Source organism: Microcaecilia unicolor, chromosome 11, assembly GCF_901765095.1.
Source record: "Microcaecilia unicolor chromosome 11, aMicUni1.1, whole genome shotgun sequence".
Lineage (NCBI taxonomy): Eukaryota > Metazoa > Chordata > Amphibia > Gymnophiona > Siphonopidae > Microcaecilia > Microcaecilia unicolor.
In genome coordinates this window covers 75513975-75536564 of record NC_044041.1, presented here as the reverse complement: position 1 = coordinate 75536564, position 22590 = coordinate 75513975, and the positions used below count along the sequence as shown (strand labels likewise).

The 22590-nt window shown below is 42.2% G+C and overlaps 1 protein-coding gene across 1 annotated transcript in view; it reads left to right on the top strand.

Annotated features, from left to right (window-relative positions):
- The window catches only part of NCAN (neurocan), a 143296-nt gene that overhangs the window by 42952 nt on the left and 77754 nt on the right, over positions 1-22590 (top strand). Inside the window, exons 4-8 of the mRNA XM_030219917.1 lie at positions 1119-1293; positions 7973-8100; positions 19248-19611; positions 20983-21117; positions 22275-22368. Coding sequence (XP_030075777.1) covers positions 1119-1293; positions 7973-8100; positions 19248-19611; positions 20983-21117; positions 22275-22368 — 896 coding nt within the window. The remainder of the gene's footprint in view (positions 1-1118; positions 1294-7972; positions 8101-19247; positions 19612-20982; positions 21118-22274; positions 22369-22590) is intronic.

Below are 22590 nucleotides of genomic sequence, written 5' to 3'. Positions count from 1 at the left end.
ATATGAAAAAACAGAGCCATAATGCAATCAATTTAGAACAAACTCAAAAAATTAAAAAAAAACTATTCTTTTTGTGGAACAAGGAAGGATTCAGTATAGGCTGCACCTGCAACAGAGCTAGTTTTTCAATGAACCTAGCTGGTAAATGGCTCAAAGGACCGTAGTATACATCACCATTCCCCCTTGATTACGTGATGAATGTGCAATAATATAACAACTTATAATTTATAGTCTCAATCCCAAATTGTACTACAGTCCACAATATAATTCAAAAACAACGCAAATAGTATGTGACTCCCCACTGCAATAAGTCCCCAAAACAGCATCACAAGAAATTCAAGATCAGCAGAGATGACCACTTATCTGTAATTCTCCACCGTAGTAAAATGTCCCACAAAGATTCCTGTTTCAGAAGTTCCTTTTCAAGGGGCATTAGGCGCAAATAAATCCAGGAGTATAAACAGGAAACTTTGACTCTCTGTGCGGGAAATGAGTACACCAGTGATAAATATCAGATTTAGGAAATAACGATAAACCCATGCTCACTCACCGCATATTACAACGTTTACGTGAACTATTATATTCCTGGAAACAAAGTCTTTATCCCCTTCACTCTAGCCACTGTCCTTTTCTTTACTGAGCGCAAGGGGGGCAGTTTATCCAGGCCTCTCCTCAGAGAGGGGACTATCACTGTGTAAGTCTGTCTTGGCACACATTGGATTCAGTGAATGTAAACTTATGTCATATTTCCTGTCATACAGCAAGAAAGACAAGAAAATTTGCAGTATGAAGCTTTGAAATGTCTTGTTACCCTCGTTAAATGTGCTTCTGAGCATGATATGGAATTTGTGCTTTACATTCACAGACAGGTAGATCATTGACTGATTTAATTTTTAAGATCCTGGAAGATCACCTGATATTGATGGCATTTTATTTTCTTCAAAGCAAGGGTGACTCACTAGGTTATACTTTGCTGAGGTCCTGCCTCTACCTTAACATTACCCTGATTTTATGTGAGACCCTGGCAATAAAACCACTGTGAGTATGAGGCAGCCAGGTTATCATGCGCCCCCACCCCCACCCCCTGATGTAGCTTATTTTGCTTTTTTTCCCCTTAGGTCTGGTGTTCCACTACCGTGCTTCCAGTGACCGATATGCACTGACCTTCCAAGAAGCCAAGCAGGCATGCCAGGACAATGGTGCTGTTATTGCATCCCCTCAGCAGCTTCAGGTGGCCTTTGAAGATGGCTTCGACAACTGTGATGCAGGGTGGCTCTCTGACCACACTGTCAGGTACAGATGCACCATAATAATGGTGGGGGGGGGGGGGGGGAGCATGAAGGGGCTTTCTGACCTTTTTATTTTGGGCAGGTTCTTCTCTTTGGCTACCCTTGAATTATTGCTTATGATCTCAATTGTGCAATGGTTTGCGATGTTTATTAGGAGCAGATTTATTCTTTGATGATATAAGATAGTAAGACATTTGCCTCTGTCTCTCCCAGTCTTCTCCTGGCTTGAGCAATTCCTGGTGCTTCTTTCTCCTCATCAAATAAAGAAAAGACACACATCTCAGGAGATGGTTTCCTATCTGTCAGACTCCCATATCCCCCCTCCCCAGGAAAAAGCTCAGTGGGGGATGTGCAGTATTGTCCGATACACACTTCATTTCATGCACCAAGTGATCCCTGCCTCAAAAAGGAGAAGAAAGACCAGTTTCCTGTCTCATCTGTCTGTAGGCTCATCGGTCTTTGTCATTTTTCTGGGAGCTAGTCCGACAGGGAAACAATTGAGATGGACGGCGGTGAATGTATTTACTACATTACAACAACTTAAAAAGAAACTGTCAGTATTTATCTCCAAGCTCTCTCTCACATGCACACAGTAACTCTGCAAAGTGTGTGTGTGTTATATGTATATATATATATATATATATAATAGATATAGATAGATAGATAGATAGATAGATAGATAGATAGATAGATAGATAGATAGATAGATAGATAGATAGATAGATATACAGGACTCAGTTAAGCCCAGTTTTGGACATGAGGATTTATACTAACTGGATCCTGATGTAAATCCCCATTTCCTAAATTAGGTGCAGATCCCCTGAATTCTGTAACACTGCACACAAATCCTAGAAATGCCCCTGACCTGCCCATGTCCCTCCCATGGAATAGCTGAGTGTCTAGCAGCAACACAAGAAAAACAGAAAGCAGACACTGGAGGTCCAAACAGTTCCTTTATTCTTACAGACCCGACGTGGCCACGTTTCGCCAATTAAAGCTGCATCAGGGGTAGTAATATAAAACAGCTAGCTAGGGACAAAAGAAGGCTTAGCCTGGATAGCACAACTGATCATCCAAGATGACTTCAGCAGTGGTTCCTTCACAGAAATGGAACAGCAGCTTCAAAACTCTGTTTTATATTAATACCCCCGATGCAGCCTTAATTGGCGAAATATGGCCACGTTGGGTCTGTAAGAATAAAGGAACTGTTTGGACTTCCAGTGTCTGCTTTCTGTTTTCTCTCATGTCCCTCCCATGGCCACACACCCCTTTTTGGATCCGCATGGAAAACTTTACGCACGCATCTTTATAAAATAGCGACTATTTATTTTATTTATTTATTTTATTTATTCATTCTTGTATCCCACAGTTATCCAAAAACAAATTTCGGTGCAATGTGGCTTACATATTGAAATTAGAAGAGATAGTGAATAAAAGCATTATTTATTTATTTGTTACATTTGTACCCCACATTTTCCCACCTATTTGCAGGCTTAATGTGGCTTACATAGCACCGTGAGGCAAAGCCTCCTCAGTTAAGAAAACAAATACAGAGTGATGTTGCTAAATGAAATAAATATGTACAGAGAAATTAGGAAACATAGAGAGTAAGGTTATGTAAAGTTCATTAAGTTCATGTCACATTTGGGTCAATTTGAGTTGTTGGATTCAGGTATTTAAGTTGGATCATTAGGATATGCCCTTTCAAACAGGAAAATCTTTAGTGATTTCCGGAAGTTGAGGTGGTCATACATAGTTTTCACGGCCTTTGGGAGTGCATTCCAGAGTTGAGTACTTATATATGAAAAGCTGGATCCATGAACTGATTTGTATTTGAGTCCTTTGCAACTGGGGTGGCGGAGACTCAAAAAAGAACGTGATGATCTGATTGAGTTTCTGGTCAGCAGGTCTATGAGGTCAGACATTACATTTGCAGAGTAACGTTGACACCAGTAATTTGTCTGATTAGTCATACCTGTACTGCTATGGATTTACAGCCTGTCTCACTGACACAGACTACTCAGTAATAACTGTGGATTCTTTTGGATTCGTATTAGATAAATGAAAATTCTACAATGATTAAGGTATATACAATGGTTAAATCATCTAACTGAAAGGAGACAATACCTATCTATAGTGGAGGAGTGGCCTAGTGGTTAGGGTGGTGGACTTTGGTCCTGGGGAACTGAGGAACTGAGTTTGATTCCCACTTCAGGCACAGGCGGCTCCTTGTGACTCTGGGCAAGTCACTTAACCCTCCATTGCCCCATGTAAGCTGCATTGAGCCTGCCATGAGTGGGAAAGTGTGGCGTACAAATGTAACAAAAATTAAAAAAAATAAATCATTACATCACTGGTCTCTACATCTAAGCAATGCTAAGAGTTCTTAGACCAGGAAAAGAAGCAATAATACATACAACATCATTGGTCCTTATATCACCCAGGCTGGGGGGGCCCATTACAGCGAAAGCCAGGAGCTTTTAGACCAGGAACAGATCCTGTACACAGTGCATCCACTCACAAATGAGCCCCCACTCTGCTGCAACAAGCCCCCCCTTTTTATTAGGCTTAGAGCTCATGTTCAGAGCTGAGGAAAGTTACAGAATGCTTCTCTGTTTAGGTAAACAAGCCATACTGTGGGAATGTGGTCGCATGCTCCCCAACTCCAGGTGGCCAGGCTGGAGCTGGGAAGCAAGCACCATACTCTTCTTCACATACCAAATTAATTAGAGCTGTGTCTTATTTATTTATTGCATTTGTATCCCACATTTTCCCACCTATTTACAGGCTCAATGTGGCTTACATTGTTCTGTAATGGCGATCGCCATTTCCGGAATGAGAAATACAGAGTTATATTGCATTAAGGTTCGTAGGTGACAGAGAGGGGGATAATCGAATGGTGCTGCCCATCTCTAAGGGCGCCCATCTCTAAGGATGGCCCCGTAAAGGGGCGGGGCAACCAGTATTATTGAAACAAGATGGACGTCCATCTTTCGTTTCGACAATATGGTCGGGGACGCACAAATCATGAAATTTAGGTCGACCTTAGAGATGGTCGTCCCCGGTTTTTGGTGATAATATCTTCTGCATTCCAACTTATTTTCACACAATCAAAGTTAAACAAACAGAATTACTTCTAATCAACAATACAGACCCCGAGTGCACTGGTCGGTCAAGACAGAGATGAAAAACAGTTTTTAAAATTCACTTCCATTACAATACCATTTCTTGATCAGGTATGTTTTTAGTTCTTTTCTGAATTGGAGGTAGTTTGTGATGCTTCTTATGACTTTGGGAATTGAGTTCCACCATTTGAACCCAGATAGCTAAATCCAGCCATATAGATGGATTTGTAGATTAAGTTTCTGCAGTTGGGTAGGTGAAGCAGTAAGTAGCTTCTGGTTCCCGGGCTTGCATTTCTTGATGATTGTTCGATGAGTTCTAGCATGTAATCAGGAGACATGCCAAACAGTATTTTGAAAATAAATGTGCTAGCTTTGAAAAATAGTATGGCCTTGATTGGTAGCCAGTGTAGCTTTGTGAGTAATGGAGTTTACTCTTTCATATTTCGACTTGGCGCCGTGTTTTGAATAGTCTGAAGTGATTTTAGAGTGTTTTTTCTGCACCCTATATATGCTGAATTGCAGTAATCTAGTTGAGACATTATCAGCGTTTGTACTAGTAGCTGAAATGATTGTCTCAGAAAATAATCTCTGATTCTTCTCAGTTTCCATAGGGTTCTGAAGCTCTTTGAAGTGACTACTGAGACTTGATTTTCTAGAGACTGATGTTTGTCGAGGATAATTCCTAATACTGTAAAGATGTGCACGTAAATTCCAATTACTGCCAAATAGCATCAATAATTGTTAGCACCCAATTATCAGTGCAAATTGGCTCATTAAGGGACCTTTTTACTAAAGGGTTGCCACGTGGCTACCCGGAACTACCGCCAGCTCAACATGGGTGCCATTGGTAGTTTTATCCCCAGTGTGTGTCATTTCCAGCACTACCATAATTTTTCAATAATTATCACCACAGGGGGTTACCAGCAGTAAATGGGCAGTGCCCTGCGCTGCCCAGTTACCACTGGGTTAGCGCAGGAGACCTTCCTGCTACCTTAATGGGTGGCAGTAAGTGCTCTCCCGATAAATGACTGTGCTGCAAGTATGATCTTGCTGCACGGCCATTTCTTTTTTTCCACCTTTTTGCCCACTGCAGTAGAAAGGGACTCTGCATGCGGCTAAAACTCGTACTGCTGCTAGCGCAGGGTTCCTTTTAGCACACCTTAGTAAAAGGGGCCCTAAGCAATTAAATCGCATGCACAATTTGGTTGCATGCCCACATTTGCGTGTGCAATTCTGAGCACTATATATAGAATTAGTGGAATGATGTATTTTATAAACTGCAAAAAAAAAAAAAAGCTCATCTTCTCTTCATGTTCTCCCTGAAATTTACCCCACTAAGAGAGCTTTACTAAACCTTAACCTGTAATTCAGGGGTAACAACTCCACCTAACTGACAAAACCACCATTCCACAGCCTTCAGTGCAGCTTTCCCAGGAGTGAACTCAAAATGAAGAGATTGGCATTTGCAGCTTTACTGAAAGGACAAAATCTGTCTATAGGATGATTGCTAAGTCATTAGAGCGGTGCCCCTTTGGTTCTGTAGCTGTATCTAACCAGTACACTCTATTCTATATCATGTGTTCAACAAGGTTTACTAACAAAGGAAAGGCAAGGGGGGTGTCTCATAGAAACCTTCAAATGTTTGAAAAGACTTCAGTAAAGTACAAGGAGGAAGAAAAAGGAAATTCACAAACATGGGGTCATGAACTGGAGTGGCGGGTGGGGGGAATTCAGTGAAAAGATGGGAAATACTTATTTACTAAGAGGCTGGAGGCCTGGAATAGCCCTTCAGTGTATGGATGTAATTTCATTGAATTTTGATTTGCTTATTTTGTTTCCTTTTGGTTTGAAAACAACATAAAATAGTAATGGACAGAATTTTGTGAGGGGTTTTTCATGTTTCTTTTTGAAAAGAAACCACTGCCAAACTGAAAAAGCCTCCTTGTCCACTAGGCCCCTCTTCCCCACCCACCAAGCTGGTGAAAATGAATTGCCTCTCATCCCACAACCCCTGCAACTTCTTCTTACCACAGATGGGGTTTTAAATGGGGCAACAGTGATCCCCATTCACTTCTGCTCTGTTGCTTGTGTTTTGCTGATCTGAAGATGGCACTATTTTGAACATCTGTGATACAACAAAATGACATCAGCACTGTTTGTATTACTGCTTCAGGAGTGACTAGGAGGTTCTCATTCCCCCTGATGGGTCTTTACAGACCCTGTGAATGGGCAAGTAGCTCAGAGGAAGGGGTCCTTGGAGGGCAGGGAGAAATAGATAGAAGGCCCAGGAAGGTGTTTTTGTATCTTTCACTGCATGGTTGGGTCCAAATTTAACCCCACCACTCACAAACCCACTCCCCAGCAACTAACTAATCCAACCCCTACTAATTTACCCCACCTACGCACTAACCTTTCCCATTATAACACCCTCAGTCCAGGCATCCTACAAGACTCCAAATACTTTACCTGTCCTCTAGAATGACTGGAAGGCTTGAACTAAAGCAACACCAATTTAAATGACCAGTGGGGCAGAAAGGAGCAGTCATTCTATAGGAAAGCCTAGTATATGGGTCCTGTAGAGATCTGAGGTTTGGAGGATGGGTTACTGAGTGTGTGACTTAAGTTGGTGTTTGATAGGTGGTTGGGAGCTTGGAGTATCTTTGGTCTTAAGTAAGAGTCCTTCAGGCTTTGGGGCTCTGGGGCAGATGCCTCTGACTCATGGGCTCCAAGGCAGAAGGTCTCTAGTTCAGGAGTTCAAGACAATCTTTAAAAATTACTACACAATTTTAGCATTGGTTTATTGTATTGACCCTTTAAACCTGAATTTCTCAACCACTGAGTGTGTACTTTACACCTCACAATACTATCCCGGGAAGGGTTACCATATGGCTCCAGAAAAAGGGGGACAGATTGAGCCAGTCTGGGTTTTGCTTCCATTGCTTTCAGACTGGATCAATGTATCCTCCTTTTTCTGGAGCCATATGGTAACCCTAATCCCAGGACTCTACAGTAGCTGTCAGTGATGGCTTTCTTATAATAGTGGTACCACGAAGTGCCTCCCTGGATCTACTTCCCACAACAAGTGAATGGGATCAGCTGAGCTGATTCCATCCTGTAAGTTGTTGTAAACAGACTAAACACTCTCCCACAAGGGGTAGCTAAGCAGGGCAACTGTCCTGAGTATCAAGCCATGTGAAATGCCATGCCATGCCACCCAAAGTCAATCTGTGAGTGTGCAAGTGGAAGATCCCAACAGGGAAGCCATGCACCATAAGCAGTCCTTGTCATGGACAAAGTTTTGTCCAGTGACTGTCATGCTTAACATTTGTTTTCCTACCTACACACCTAGCTACACCATTATCGCCTTCTGGAACAAATATTACCAGTACCAAGGGTTACACAAGCTTTATTGTGTTTCAAACATCTCTGGAATCTAGACCTTTCCTATGTATGTAATCCAGTTGTGGTATCTGGTGTAGAAGTCAATGTCAACTGAAATCATTACCTAATTATGTGGCCATCCTTTACTTGGTTTTTATTTCTATATTTTTATGACAGATATCCCATCAAGTTGCCAAGGCCAGGTTGCTATGGAGACAGAAATAGCCTTCCTGGAGTCAGAACCTATGGAGAACGGCAGCCTGAGGAACGCTATGATGTCTACTGTTATGCTAGAGAGCTCCAAGGCAAGGATGAGGAGACGGTAGCTCAATCACCAGCTTTCCTCTGTCAGATTGTCCAAGACGTATGCAAGTTTTGTGACACTCACAGTTGTTTCCTTTCATTAATGAACCAGTTTGATTAGCTGGTTGCAGTCAGTTAACATTAGAAGTGTTGTCTATGCACTATCCATAATGTCAAGCTAGATCTGCTGCTTCCTGTCAGTAGTATGCAGCTACCTGCCACTTCCTGTCTATAAGTATGAGTAGGGCTTCTGGCTTTAGGCTTTAATTGATGCGGAAAAAGTGTTTGTTGGATAAATACTCACTGGAGAACCCCTACTTTCCCTCATACCCACTCATCCCTCCCTTGCCTGCCTCCGATCCTCCACTCAGTTTTGTGCTTTTTCCACACTGACGGCACCTCAGCTGCACAAATATGCATATTAGATTCAACCAGAAAAAATACCCAGCAATGGTACCTCTGCCACAAAAACACCAATAAATAGCAAATTTTTGTACCCTTTGAAATAAACACAGAAATTTAACATAAACACCTAAGTTCAGCTTTCTACAAATGAGTCTTTCTTGAGGACGATTATTTTTAGGAATCCCCAGGTTTTAAACATTGTTAGGATGGCAAAATCTTATTTTCTAAAAGATCATTTTGCTCTTCTGGTTCAATTGTTAATTCTTCCCCAATTGAACTATTGCAACTCGTTACATAGTGGAATATCAACCAAGCTTCAGAAGAAACTTCAGTTAATACAAAACACTGCGGTAAAATGATACTTGAGATGAGGAAATTTGATAGAGGAGTGGCTTTGCTAATAAAGCTTCATTAGTTGATTTAATTGGAATTCCTCAATCTAGCAGATCTCAATTATTTGACCACAGTCTACTGAGATTCCTATATTTAAAGGCATTAGCTCTAAAAGAACTTGGGATGGGTCTTTTTCCTTTCAAGTGACCTCTGGAATTCTCATGCATTTTAAATCCTTATCTTCCTATGCCTTATTTTGAAAACATCTAAAAACCTATCTTTCCAAAAATATTTGATAAATGGAGATTACTGAATGTTTTTATGATGCTACCTCTTAATCTGTAATTCCCATTTGAATGTATTGGCTTCTTAATTGTAAAATGCTCAGAACCTCCTCTGGGATTAAGAGGTCTATAAAAGCCCTATATTAGATCAGATTTGATTAGATGTTTTCATAAACCCATGCAGGTGACTGAGGGACAGAGCCTGGATAAATCTGAATTCCCAGTAGCAGTGCTAACCACTGTGAACGCTCCAGCCTGTTGTACCCATTTCTGTGGAGTGGGATCTTATCATTTCCTGATATTTGTCATGCCAGAACATTGTGTGATATGTCCAGTTCACAAAGACTCATCTTGAAAATAGGCAGATGAAAACCACTCTTCCCAGCAGAGGCCAGAAAGCCAGCTGAGTAAATATGAGGGGAGAGTGTAGGGTCAGATTATTATTGCTAAACAGCATCCAGGTGTCACTTCAAAATCTGCATCTTAGAGGTCAAACCCAGGGACCTGAGATTTGAATTGATTCCTTGGAGCTGTGGCATTTCCCTGACACATTTCCTGCCAGTGTCTCTGCCATCGAATACAGTTAAACTGTTTGTCTTTGCTTCCATTTTTTATTTGCTTTTAACAGAGACAGCTCAAGGCAAAGTAGACATGAAAAACATGTAAGAATCACATTTAGTAGAACTGAACAATATGAAAAATACCCATTGCCTAAGTTACAAATAGCAGGCTTCTAAATCAAACATACACACCATTAAATACAGACTGTTAACAATTAAAATTAACAAACTATACGTCACCCAAATCCTTATAAAAACCTCCTGCATGCGTCCTACTTGAAATGAGGATGATTACCCACCAGGCCACAGAGCATAAGATTTGTGGGTTTGTTGGGTTGGCTATTTAATGAGTTTGATTAATTATTTTCCAGGCCTTTTCTATGTCTTTCTGGATTTTTGCTCCTGGCTGTATCCCTAAATGTGGGCTTGATGCCTATTTATTTTAGGGGCCCTTTTACAAAGCAGAAGTAGCACTGCCGCCGCTTTGTCGCGTGCCAATCTGGCACTACCGCCGGCCTAACACAGGTGGTAAATACCAACCCCAGTGTGCACGCCATTTCTGGCGCAACTGGAAATTTTTTTAACCACCAATTTAGCGCAGGAGCCCCTCCCCTCTTTTTGGCTTTTTACCCGCTGCGGTTACCGGGGCCTCGGCTGCAGCAAATCAACGCGCCGATGCTACCGCAGGACACCTTATACCTCAGCACGGTAAAAGGAGCCTTCAGCGAATGCTGTTATTTTTAAATGTGAAATTCCTGCATTTTCTTTGTGGATTCTATGGATGTAATATTCTATAATTTCAATTAAAAATAAAAAAAAGATTTGTGCTGTGTTAATCGAATGTAGCACAAATCTTATGTTTCTACTACTACTACTAATCATTTCTAGAGCGCTACTAGACATACGCAGCGCTGTACACATTATACTCAGGTTAGCTTGGCAGAGTTTTAAAAGGGGTTGGCCGGTTTCCTAAAGGACAAGTCCATAAACTGCTACTAAATGGACTTGGGAAAAATTCACCATTTCGGGAATAACATGTATAAAATGTTTGTACGTTTGGGTAGCTTGCCAGGTGCCCATGACCTGGATTGGCCGCTGTCGGGGACAGGATGCTGGGCTTGATGGACCTTTGGTCTTTTCCCAGTATAGCATTACTTATGTACTTATGTACTTTCTCTGTCCCTAGAGGGCTCACAATCTAAGTTTTTGTACCTGGGGCAATAGAGGGTTGAGGGGTCCTTTTACAAAGGCACACTGAAAAATGGCTTGCAGTAGGGTAGACGCGGGTTTTGGGCACGTGCCAACCCGGTTTTTAGCACGCCTGTAAAAAAGGCCTCTTTTTTTGCCAAAAATGGACATGCGGCAAAATCAAAATTGTTGCGCATCCATTTTGGGCCTGAGACCTTACCGCCAGCCATAGACCTAGCAGTAAAGAATCTGGGCAGTAATGACCTACATGCATCAAATGCCACTTGGTACGTGTCCATTATGCTTGCCAGAAAATAAAAAATATTTTTCAGATGCGCGTAGTGGACGTGTGCCAAAATTGAAATTACTGCAAGGGCCACGTGGTAACTGGGCGGTAACTTCAACTTGGCACGACTAGGCACTACGCAGCTTATTAAAAGGGGCCCTAAGTGATTTGCTCAAGGTCACAAGGAGCTGCAGTGGGAATTGAATCCAGGTCACCGGGATTAAAGCCCGCTGCACTGGTGGGTAATCCTACTCCTTATAATGAAACATCATTAATCTTGGTGGATATGAAGTACAGCATTTCACAGATTCTCAGTTTTATCTGAGGATGCATAGGGCATGACTATGGGCAAAATGTACTAGCAGCCTCTGCATTAATGCCTCCCCTACACGTTTGACCGTGTGAGGTGTGAAAATTAGGAGCTATGGAAAAGGGTGAATGTTAATGTGTTTGGGAGATACAAAGCAAAGTAAACAGGGATCCAGTATATATACTATACCTCTCCAGGGCTGCTGAGAGACAAAGCCAGGACTGGGGCAAAACAATGTGACCCCTCCCCACCTGCCCACTGCTTTTGCCCCCCCCCCCACCCCACCCCTGCTTGCTCACTGCTGCTGACACTGCACCCCCGCCTGTCCCCCACCAGTGCCGCCCCCTCACCCACCATTTTTGAGAAGTGACTGGCAGCCTGCATTTGAGGTCTGCACCTTGATGACGCTGAGGCTTAATGCCTAGTGAAACACGACCCGTGTTGGCAGCAGATCTGGACATGAGAGCTGAAATTTAAGCTAGTTGATCCCATTTAAATTTAATATATCTTTTTAAAATTTAGATATAAGACAAAAAGATAAAATGAGTTTGAAATAAAAGTGTTAGGACCGATGAGGAGGCAGGTGAGTCATGAACAGATTGCTCATGTGAAAGAGTCGCCCCTGAGGTCATTTGTAGCAGTTGTGAGTGCTGAGCGTTTGAGCTGTAGTATTTGTTTATGGGTCCTGCTCTTAATTAAACAAAACAAAATAATTCTGACAAGTTAATTTGATATATTCTTATATAAGGCATCAGAATGTCATTTGTGGCTACTTCTTGTAGGGCCTTAGCCTGCCAAACAGGGAGCTAGAAACATTTAGGCCTCTTGTTACCAAAGAACCTGAACAGGTGGAACTGAACGGCCTGTCTGAAATGACACAAGTTTTGGAGCAGGAGGATGTTCCAAAGGAAAGGATAAGCAAATAAAAAGACTAAAGTCTAGTCCCCAGCAGATGTATCCCAAGAAGGGCCTCTTAGGAGGACCTTCATAGCCTAGACACAGCATATTTAAATTACCTTATTCCATCACATGCACAGACTTGAATGTTAAGGTTATCAATTAATCTGATTATGACATGGAATTGACGGCCAGTGAGGTTTCTTCAATACAGGGATGTTTCTCTCTTTTTCTGAAGCTCTTCTCACTCAGCATCTGTGTATTTTGCACAGGCTTCCAATATCTTGGCCATCTTTTGTGGGCGTCCCAATTGTAATAACCTAGATAGAAAGTGATGCCAGCATGGGGTAAGGAGGCTTGTCAAGATATGGGATAATCTGATCAAGAAGCTCAGTTGAGCAAAGGTCTCTCCTACTGCTACTAAGACTGTAAAAGACGTGTTTGTTCTATATTACCTTTCAAGTATTTACAAATCTGTATCGTGTTCCCTCTGTTTCCCCTCTTCTTTAGGATATCATAGTTAGGAACTCCAGTCTCTTCTTATACATCTTCTGATGGAGACCTTGTATTATTTTAGTCACTTTCCTCTTTGGTGGCTCCAGTTTCCTTCAGCCCTTAGTCAGTTACAGCCTCCAAAATTAGACAGAGTACTCTAAATGAGACCTTAGCAATATCCTGTCTAGGAGCATTTTGACCTCTTTTCTGTTGGTTATGTCTCTGTCTACACAGCTTAGTGTCCTTCTGGCTTTGTTTGCCACCCTGAAACATTTTTTTCACCACTTTTAGATCCTCAGACACCATCACACTGATGTCTCTCTCCTGGTCCTTATTCATCAGCCTCTCTCCTCCTGTTGTATACAGTTCCTTTGGGGGGTTGTTGTTTTTTTACCTCAAATACATCACTCTGTACCCCAAATGCATCACTCTTAGAGATTAATTGCCAAGCATTTGACCCATCACCTGTTTTTTTTAGATCATGTTTCATTATGTCTAGTACCTCTGGGGTGTTCACTCTGTTGCAGAATTTCATGTCAACTACAAAAAGCAAAATTTCCCTTCTAACTCTTCATAGATATCACTCATGAAGATGCTGAACAGAATTGGCCCCAGGTCTGACCCGTGAGGCACTCCACTACTTACCAGAGATAGCTGAGAGGAGATATGATAAAAGTTCATAAAACTATGAGTGGTATGGAACAGGTAAATAGGGAATGGTGGTTTAACTTTTCAAGCAACACAAAATCAAGAGGACACCCCCATCAATCTATGAGGCAGCATATTTAAAACAAATCACAAAAAATATTTTGTATTAATGTACAATTAAACTTGGATTTGTTGCCAGAAGGCAGTTAGCATAGCTGGGTTTAAAAAGGGTTTAAACAAGTTCCTGGAGGAAAAGTCCATATCCTGTTATCACCCATGTAGGCTTGAGAACCCCACCATTTAGATTCAAGAAATAAAGAATGTGACCTTGCTGGGTATTTGTGACCCGGACTGAACAATCAGGAATATGATGCTGGGATTGATGGTCCTTTAGTCTGACTCAATATGGCACAGTTTATGATCTTATGAACCTTGAAATGTAAACTACGAGTCTGGATCTAATTGCCTAGTCTGAATATTTTGCAAACCTTCAGCCCAGCTCATAATGTAAAATTCTACACTAGGCTCTTGCAAAGGAGATCCATGGATCCTGCAACAGGCAGCTACTTGCAGTAATACCAAGTAAACTGAGTTATTTGACTGTGGTTCAAAGCAAAGGGATACCCTAATGGCCAGGAAGTGACATCACTAAAGAGAGGACATGGCACATCACAGCACAAGTTACAAAGAAGCAAATTTTGAGAAGAGGTTGAGAAGAGTAGACTATTGTAATGCTTTGTTCCAGGGTCTCTAATTGGTTGATCTCAAATGTTTACAACTGGTTCAAAGTATGGCTGTTAAACTGATTACAGGTGCTCAGAAGCTTGATCACCTGATCTCTTTGTTAAAAGCAGAACATTGGTTGCCAACATCACATAAGTTTCCATTCACAATGCTAATGCTGGTCCATAGAATTTTGCATTCTGGTGAACCATCTTTTCTATTTCAATATTTGATCTCTTATTCAATCTTACATGCTTTAAGATCTACCCAGGATCATTTGCTGGTGGTTCCATCTTTCGGAATTATTGGATTGGATACTATTCACCACTTGATATTTAGTTGACTTGACCTACCCTCTGGAATTCCCTTCTCTTGTATCTTAGGCTAGAACCTTCGGACATTAAACTTAAGACAGGTTTAAAAACCAAAGGCTTTTGATTGTTATGCCGAGATCTGATGTTGGATGGGCACTGGCTTGGGGTCAAGGCTTAGGGATGCACAACATGGTGTTATCTTTTACCTCTTCTTTGCTTTAGATGACTGTAACTTTCTGCTCAATTTTTTTCTCTTTGTTATGCTTTTAAGTTTATTTTATATAGGATAGATAGTTTTCTAATAGCCATTTATCAAATAAACAGGAAAGGTGAAACTTATCACCTCCACATCACAACCCCAAAACAATAAATACATAAACAATAACTATCTTTGTACAAATCCAACATAATAAAATATATAACAACAACAACCAGTTTAACATCTCAATCATCCTAACCCCTTCAGGCCTCCCATATAATAATTGCCATAACAATCCTGATAACCATTCACCAGAGCTAGGATTCTACCGGCTATTTTTTACTGGTTTATCAGGAAAAATCAGGAGCTGCTCAGAAAAAAAACAATGCAGATGTACAGGGTTATCCAAATCATTTATTTTTTTCCACTTTATTTATTATTTTCAACATATCCCAACAAACGAGATAATACAGAAATAGGAAATAAACATGTCTCTTAATATAATACCTTGGAAACCACAGAAAAAAAGAAAAATAATATACTTTCATCCACTATAAATGCAATGTGATCCAAGAATTAGAAATTAATAAAAGTAACAAAATATTCTTAGAAAATTAATCCCAAGACTATCATATACCCGTAATATGAGTCTATGCAATGACTTTTATTTCCTCTTTAGCCAGAAGAAATTCTTCCAATTGTTTAGGTTCAAAAAATTGAAATTGTTTACCCTGAAATATCACAAAACATAGACAAGGAAATTTAAGCACAAAGTTGACTTCTAAAGCCAATATTCTTGGCCGAAAGGTCAAGAAGGCCTTACGCCTCATCTGCGTCTCTCTTGAAAGGTCAGAAAATACATGAATTTTTGATCCCAAAAATTGTGTGTCCAAATGTCTAAAGGAAAGTTTCAAGACAGCATTCCGATCTAATACAAAAACAAAAGATACCACCATAGAAGTTCTCTGTGCAATTATTTCCAATGAGGATTCTAAAAAGGATGTTAGATTCATATTTTCTTGACCATTTTCTTGACCATTAAATAGCACTGATCTCACTACAGATCACTCTGGCACTCCACTATTCACCCTTCTCCATTGAGAAAAATGGCCATTTTCCCTACCCTTTGTTTTCTGTTCAATAACCAATTCCTAATCCACAGAAGGACATTGCCTCCTCTCTCATGAAAATCTAGATACATACATCAACCGGCTCACAATTATCCACATGTTTATTCACACCTTCAAATAAATGAAGCAAATTGGTGAGGCAAGACTTCCCTTGGCTGAACCCATGGTGACTTTGAGGCATATTTTCAAAGCACTTTGGGAGGCTAAGTTCCATAGGTTTCTATGGAACTTTGGGAGGCTAAGTGCTTTGAAAATAAGCCTCTCTGTGTCATTAAACCATGTTTGTCTATGTGTTCCGTAATTTTATTCTTTGTAATAGTTTCCAGTATTAAAAAGCATAAGGGGACAGATCAATTGCAAACTGCTAAATAATAAATGCTACATAAAAGCTAAAACTGCAAATGTTCATAGACATAGAGAAAACCTACCCAAATCATAGTTGTAACACTGGTAAACTGAAAAAAACCTGAATGGACTAGAGCGTTGGAATGATTGCTAATGAACACAAAACAATAGTATGCATAAATATACATTCCAAAATACAAAAAAGGAAAATGAGAAGAAAAAAGGAAACCTCACTCAAGTTTATATGTCAAATAAACAAGGAAAAAGATGACTATATATGCTCATAACCTACTGGGCAAAAGCACTATTAACTATGCCATCGTAAAAATACATTTTATGGAGCACACTTAATAATTCAGAGAGCTATATAGTACAAGTGCAAAACATGTATTGTCATGCTTCCTAAAAGCACACCAAAATAGCCAAATAACACCTAAAATCCTTACAATTAGGGAAGAAGTAAAAAAATGCTCCAGTTGTCAAACACTTCATGGGAAAAAACAGACCTTTCATAAGAGGGCATTGATTGCCTGGGCTGCATATATATTTATTTGCATTAAGTCTCTTGTTTGCTTATGTCTTGATATATTTATTTGCACTAAGCTGTTTGCCTATTGGATGCTCCATTGTAAGACTGCTGACTCCTGACAGAGGCCTTAGTGCTGAAACACGGCCATGTTAAGTCTTCTGTGCCACGGATTGATGTTACTGGACTTTCCTATGATGCAGACTTTCCTATGATACAGACTGTATGCTTTAAATGAGTACCAAATAAAGACTGCATGTTGTGATCAGACTTCTTCCATCCTTTGTTTTTTTCTCCTCACTTTCCATCCACAGGTATCAGAGTTCTTTAGGCCAAGTAGAGCGCTGCCGGGTGTGAAGACTCAAACCCGGATACTGCTTGGTGGCCGAGCAACCCCAAAGTTCACCTGCGGTGACCACCGTTCCCCGGGGGTTGAGCCCCCAGGTGCGGCCGGCCGGCCGGCAGGACTTGTGCAGCAGGACAAGAGAAATCTGGGTGCAGGCAAAAGTCAGTAGGCAGGCAGCAGGTCAGGGAGTAATCCGGGTGCAGACAGGAGTCAGTAGGCAGGCAGCAGGTCAGAGAGTAATCCGGGTGCAGACGAGTCAGTAGGCAGGCAGCAGGTCAGGGAGTAATCCGGGTGCAGACAGGAGTCAGTAGGCAGGCAGCAGGTCAGAGAGTAATCCAGTTGCAGACAGGAGTCAGTAACGAGGAACAAGGAAAAAGGGAAGCAAAGCACAGCATAAGTGACACGTACCTCAGTAGAAGCCGAAGCCCCGAGGGACAGGGAAGGCTCGTTGAAATAGTGGCAGTGTCTGATGTCAGCCGGCCACGCTTGGGCGTCACATTGGGGCGTCTTTGGGCCAGCAACTGACGTTGACAGACGCGAGGGTGCGCTGAATTGTTATGGTGGTGTGCGTCCCCACGCCGCCGAAAGACCCGACTGGGACCGAGATGAGGGACTTGATAGTACTCTCCCTGGAAGGCCCGCTCACCGCCCAGGTCTGGGCTTGGATGGGTAGTGAGTGTGGAACTCTTGGATTAGTTCTGGTGCATGGACATTGGTAGCAGGTTCCCAGGAATTGTCCTCTGGACCAAAGTGCTTCCATAACAGCAAGTAGAATAATTGTCCCCTGAGGCTTTTGGAGTCCAGGACCTCCTCCACCTCAAATTCAGGGTCAGGCTCGGTATCAGGAATGGTGACACCTACCTCAGTAGAAGCCGAAGCCCCGAGGGACAGGGAAGGTTTGTGGAAATAGTGGCGGCGTCTGACATCAGCTGGCCGTGCTAGGGCGGAGAGCCGCATCATGCAGGGGCATCACATCGGGGTGTCTTTGGGCCAGTGTATGACATTGACAGACGCGAGGGAGCGCCAAATCGTTATGGCAGTGTGCATCCCCGCGCCACCGGAAGACCCAACCGGGACCGAGGTGAGGGATGTGACAACAGGACTTAACCAAGACATTGGTGCTCTTAAGCCCACTCCTGTGAGGAGCTCTGTCCTGCTTAGCCCAGGGTTTCCATATGCACTTCCTGTTCCTCCTGTGAGGAGCTCTATCCTTCTTAGCCCAGAGTTTTCATATGCACTTCCTGCTCCTCCTGGGAGGAGCTCTATCCTGCTTAGAGCAGAGTTTTAATATGCACTTCCCGCTCCTCTTGTAAGCTAGCTCAAATATAGATTCTGCACTATAAGGAATACAAAGACATTCCAGCATACCAAAGTCAACCATGTGCACAGCCTGGGACATTTAGCAGAGTGGCATGCAAAGCCCCACGTCCTCTTGATGTGCCACAATGAGGTGACATTCCCGTTACAATCAAAAGTTTGGGCTAATCACTTTTAAATCATCCAGTCCATTGAAAAGTACAGAAAGGTTCTAGCTGTGAACCCATGTTTGTTCTTGTGTGAGAGAAGTGAAAGACTCATTTGCAGAGCTGCCAAGGAGCTGAGAGTTTTCATAGGGAGATTGAGGGCGAACCCCCCCATCCCTGCCCCATTGCACCTAGTCCCATCCATGGCCCCACCTCAGCTCCACCCAGCCCTACCCATATCTCTACCCCTGGTGCACCCCAATGTCATGGCCTGTGGCACCAGCAGTCACTTCCCTTTCCAATGGCAGTAGGAGATGCCTTAATAAAACATCACCTCTTGCTGCCACAGGACCAGTCCCACAGCTCTTATCGTGAGTCTGTTCCTGAGACAGCGGGAGATTACATTTTATTAAGGTGTCTCCTCCTGCTGCTGGAAGGGGAAGCTGCTCATCAGGAGATGGTCCACAAAAGCGGGAGTGTCCATCTGAATGCAGGAGACTTGGCAGGTCTGCACTTTTGTGTAATCTGTGTTCCAGGCAGTGTGGAACTAGCATAGAATAAGTAGAATAATAAAAAGCTTTTGTCACTTTTCCTGATACAGTGGCTTTTTTCATCAGAAGTAGAAACTTTGCCTAATGTATGACACTCAAGTTGTTCAGAGTTCTAATTCAGGCCTTTCTCTCCTCTTTCCCCATAGGTGAGGTGTTCTATGCATCTGTACCCAGGAAGCAGAACTTGCTGGATGCCCAAATCTACTGCCAGAGACAGGGAGCTGCTTTGGCAAACACTGGCCAGCTTTACCTGGCCTGGAAGAATGGCTTAGACCAGTGTGACCCAGGATGGTTAGCAGATGGCAGCGTGAGATATCCTATCCAGTCACCACGAAAGAACTGTGGCGGGGATGAACCAGGAGTGAGAACCATCTACCAGTTCCCCAACCGCACTGGCTTTCCCGACCACAACCAGAGATTCGATGTATATTGCTATAGAGGTGTGTTGTTCGGAGAACGGTTGAATTTCCAGAACTTGGATCACCAGCTGGCTCAGTGCCATGCCATCTGGTCCAGTAGGGAAAATTTAAGTTAGTCCTGGTTTAGAACTTACATTCCAAGTGCAGTGCGGCATTTGTAGCCCCCAATTCTATGTATATAAATCAGTGTTGCCAGACCCATAATACACCAGGATAAAGTTATCAGAAATCCAGGACTGGCCCAAAATCTCCCTACTGCACTGATGAAGAAGAAGCACCATTTTTTTCCAAAGGAAATCAAGAACTATGTCCCAAGATACAGTGGGCTACACTGGGGGCTGCCACTGCCTATCCAAGTGGCATGGTGTAAGGGGATGAGTTGATGACCATTCTTAGAATAGCCAAAAAAAAACCCCAAAGTCAAACAAACGGAAGGGAAAAATCCTCCTGTAAACAAGTAAAACCGGAAAAAAGAGAATAGAAGGAGCCAAACTCAAATAAGTCAGGATTTCTTAAATAGGCCCAATCTATTAATATGTAGTCTTCAGGGGACAAATCCTAATCTTCAATGTAAACAAGAACAGGAAGTAGAGTACAATGGGTACGTCTAAGCATACAGATGACCCAATCTTCAATGTAAACAAGAACAGGAAGTAGAGTACAATGGGTACATCTAAGCAGATGACCCAACACTGTAGTGTTGGGTAGAAACTTGCCTTCTTCAGGGTTCCTAATATGAAGTACACAATAATTGTACTCTACCAGACAAACTTCAAGTATATCACTGAAAACTCTGAAAAAAGCCGCCAAGGATGAACGGTGTCTCTGGTTTTCGCACCACTTGTGGACAGAGACGCCATTCATCCTCAGCGGCTTTTTTCGGAGTTTTCAGTGATATACTTGAAGTTTGTCTGGTAGAGTACAATTATTGTGTACTTCATATTAGGACCCCTGAAGAAGGCAAGTTTCTACCCAACACTGCAGTGTTGGGTCATCTGTATGCTTAGATGTACCCATTGTACTATATTTCATGTTCTTGTTTACATTGAAGATTGGGATTAGTCCACTGAAGACTACATATTAATAGATTGGGCCTATTTGTGAAATCCTGGCTTATTTGAGTTTGGCTTCTTCCATTCTCTTTTTTCTGGTCATTCTTAGAATAGCACATTAGATTTAAAGGAAAGGCAATGATATTTCATGACAGGCATAAAATAAAACTCACAAGAGCATATGTTTTAAGGTACTAGGAAAAATTTAATTGTACATGCCTTTTCCATGCCCACCTGTTTATCACTGCTCCATCATGGTATGCCCCTGGGCATTACATGTAAAAGGAAAAAGTAAATAAATAAAAGCCTGTGCTCCTCCTCTTTGTATTGATGGAACATCTTCTGGTCCCATCAATTATCTTGAGTACAACAGGTTAGTTAATTAATCTCTGAACTCTGCCCCACCCTAGGCTGCTGCAGAGTTCAGTGGGACAGAAAGGGAAGGCGGGCAGTGGCATGGAGGGGCAAGGGAACAGCAGCATCATTGTGTTCTTTAAAACAGCTCAGAAGCTGGAAGTCACCTCTGGCAGGACTGAAGCAGGAAGGTGTGTAAAATGGGAAATATTTTTTTTCTAAGCATGAGCATTTAATGTCAGCTTTGATGAAAGCAGTAATTTTAAACAGTTTCTGCCTGCGATGCCTGAGGCGACTCTTAGGTTAGAGGTTTGGTATTCTTACTATCCACTCTAAATTCTAAATGAAGTCATAAAAATCTATCATAATTTTTCATAGTCAAGAGATTCTGTGAAGTGTTGGAGGGCTCTGGAGAGAAATGCGTGAGCTGCAGCAGAAGACTCTGAGGAAAGGCCAGTGTTAGGCATGCAGAAATTTAGGAGGGGGTCTCATAGCCTGCAACGGGCTGTGCCTCCATCAGTTTTAGGCTGGCATGCACACCCTGTGGCATGAGGGATCAGGGCAAATGCCCTCCTCCGAATGACAGCACTGGTACAGAAGTGGGATATACGGGTCATGGAACTCTGGGGCACTAAGCCCAGCTGTTTCCTGACTTTGTGCCCTGGAAGGAGACACCCTTCTTATCCAGGTTCTGCCACAGTAATATTGGACTCATTTTGGGCAAGGAGGCAGAAATGAAAGAAATGTAGTAAAATGAGTCTTGTGATTGGATGAAATAAGTTTTATTAACTTATCTGAAAATATGGACCAGTGACCACACTTTACTTCACTTACCTGCCAGGGAAGATAGACACCGCTGATTCCAGAATAATTGCAGGTTCATGAGTAACCACTGTGTATATTGATTAAATCATTTAGTTTAGTTTATTGATTTATATTCAGCCTATTACCTAAGCAGATCCCAAAAACAACATACAAAATCGACCACAATCACCTTGTATTTGTTTCTTTACCGGACTTGGTGCACGCCTTCATGGTATTATGTAAGCCACATTGAGCCTGCAAATAGGTGGGAAAATGTGGGATACAAATGTAACAAATAAATAAATAACAAAAGAACATCATCAACGTAGAAGTAGGCAGAAACGCCTAAGTCCTGGTTCAAAGAAGCCAAGAGTCTCAGGAAGATATTAAAAAGAAGAGGGGAGAGCTCCGAACCGTGGGGGTCACCACATGTCATAGGGAAGAGGTTAGATGTGACAGTAACAGACCATCCTGAGACAAAAGAAGAGAACCACTGAAATACTGTATCTGTGAGGGGTCTCAAATTAATTCACTTCTCTATTAGACACACAAAGGTTGAGCCAGCCTGGTGGTTCATTGCCAGTGCTGTGTATGAGAATACCCAGCTTCAAGCCCTGAGCCCAGTGTTCTGTCCCCAGGTTGGTGGAGGCTGCTGCAGAAACCACACTGAGTCCCCAGTGGGTTTGGAGGAGTTTCATCCATTGTTGAGTGGTGATGTCCATTAACCAGACTTAACATGGATGTCTACTGGACTCCATGGAGAAGTATGGTCCATGGACAAGGCTTCCGAATGCACAGATTGGGGTGTGGGGGTGGGTGAGAGGGTAAATTTATTAAAATAGGGAAGGAAACCTGTCTTG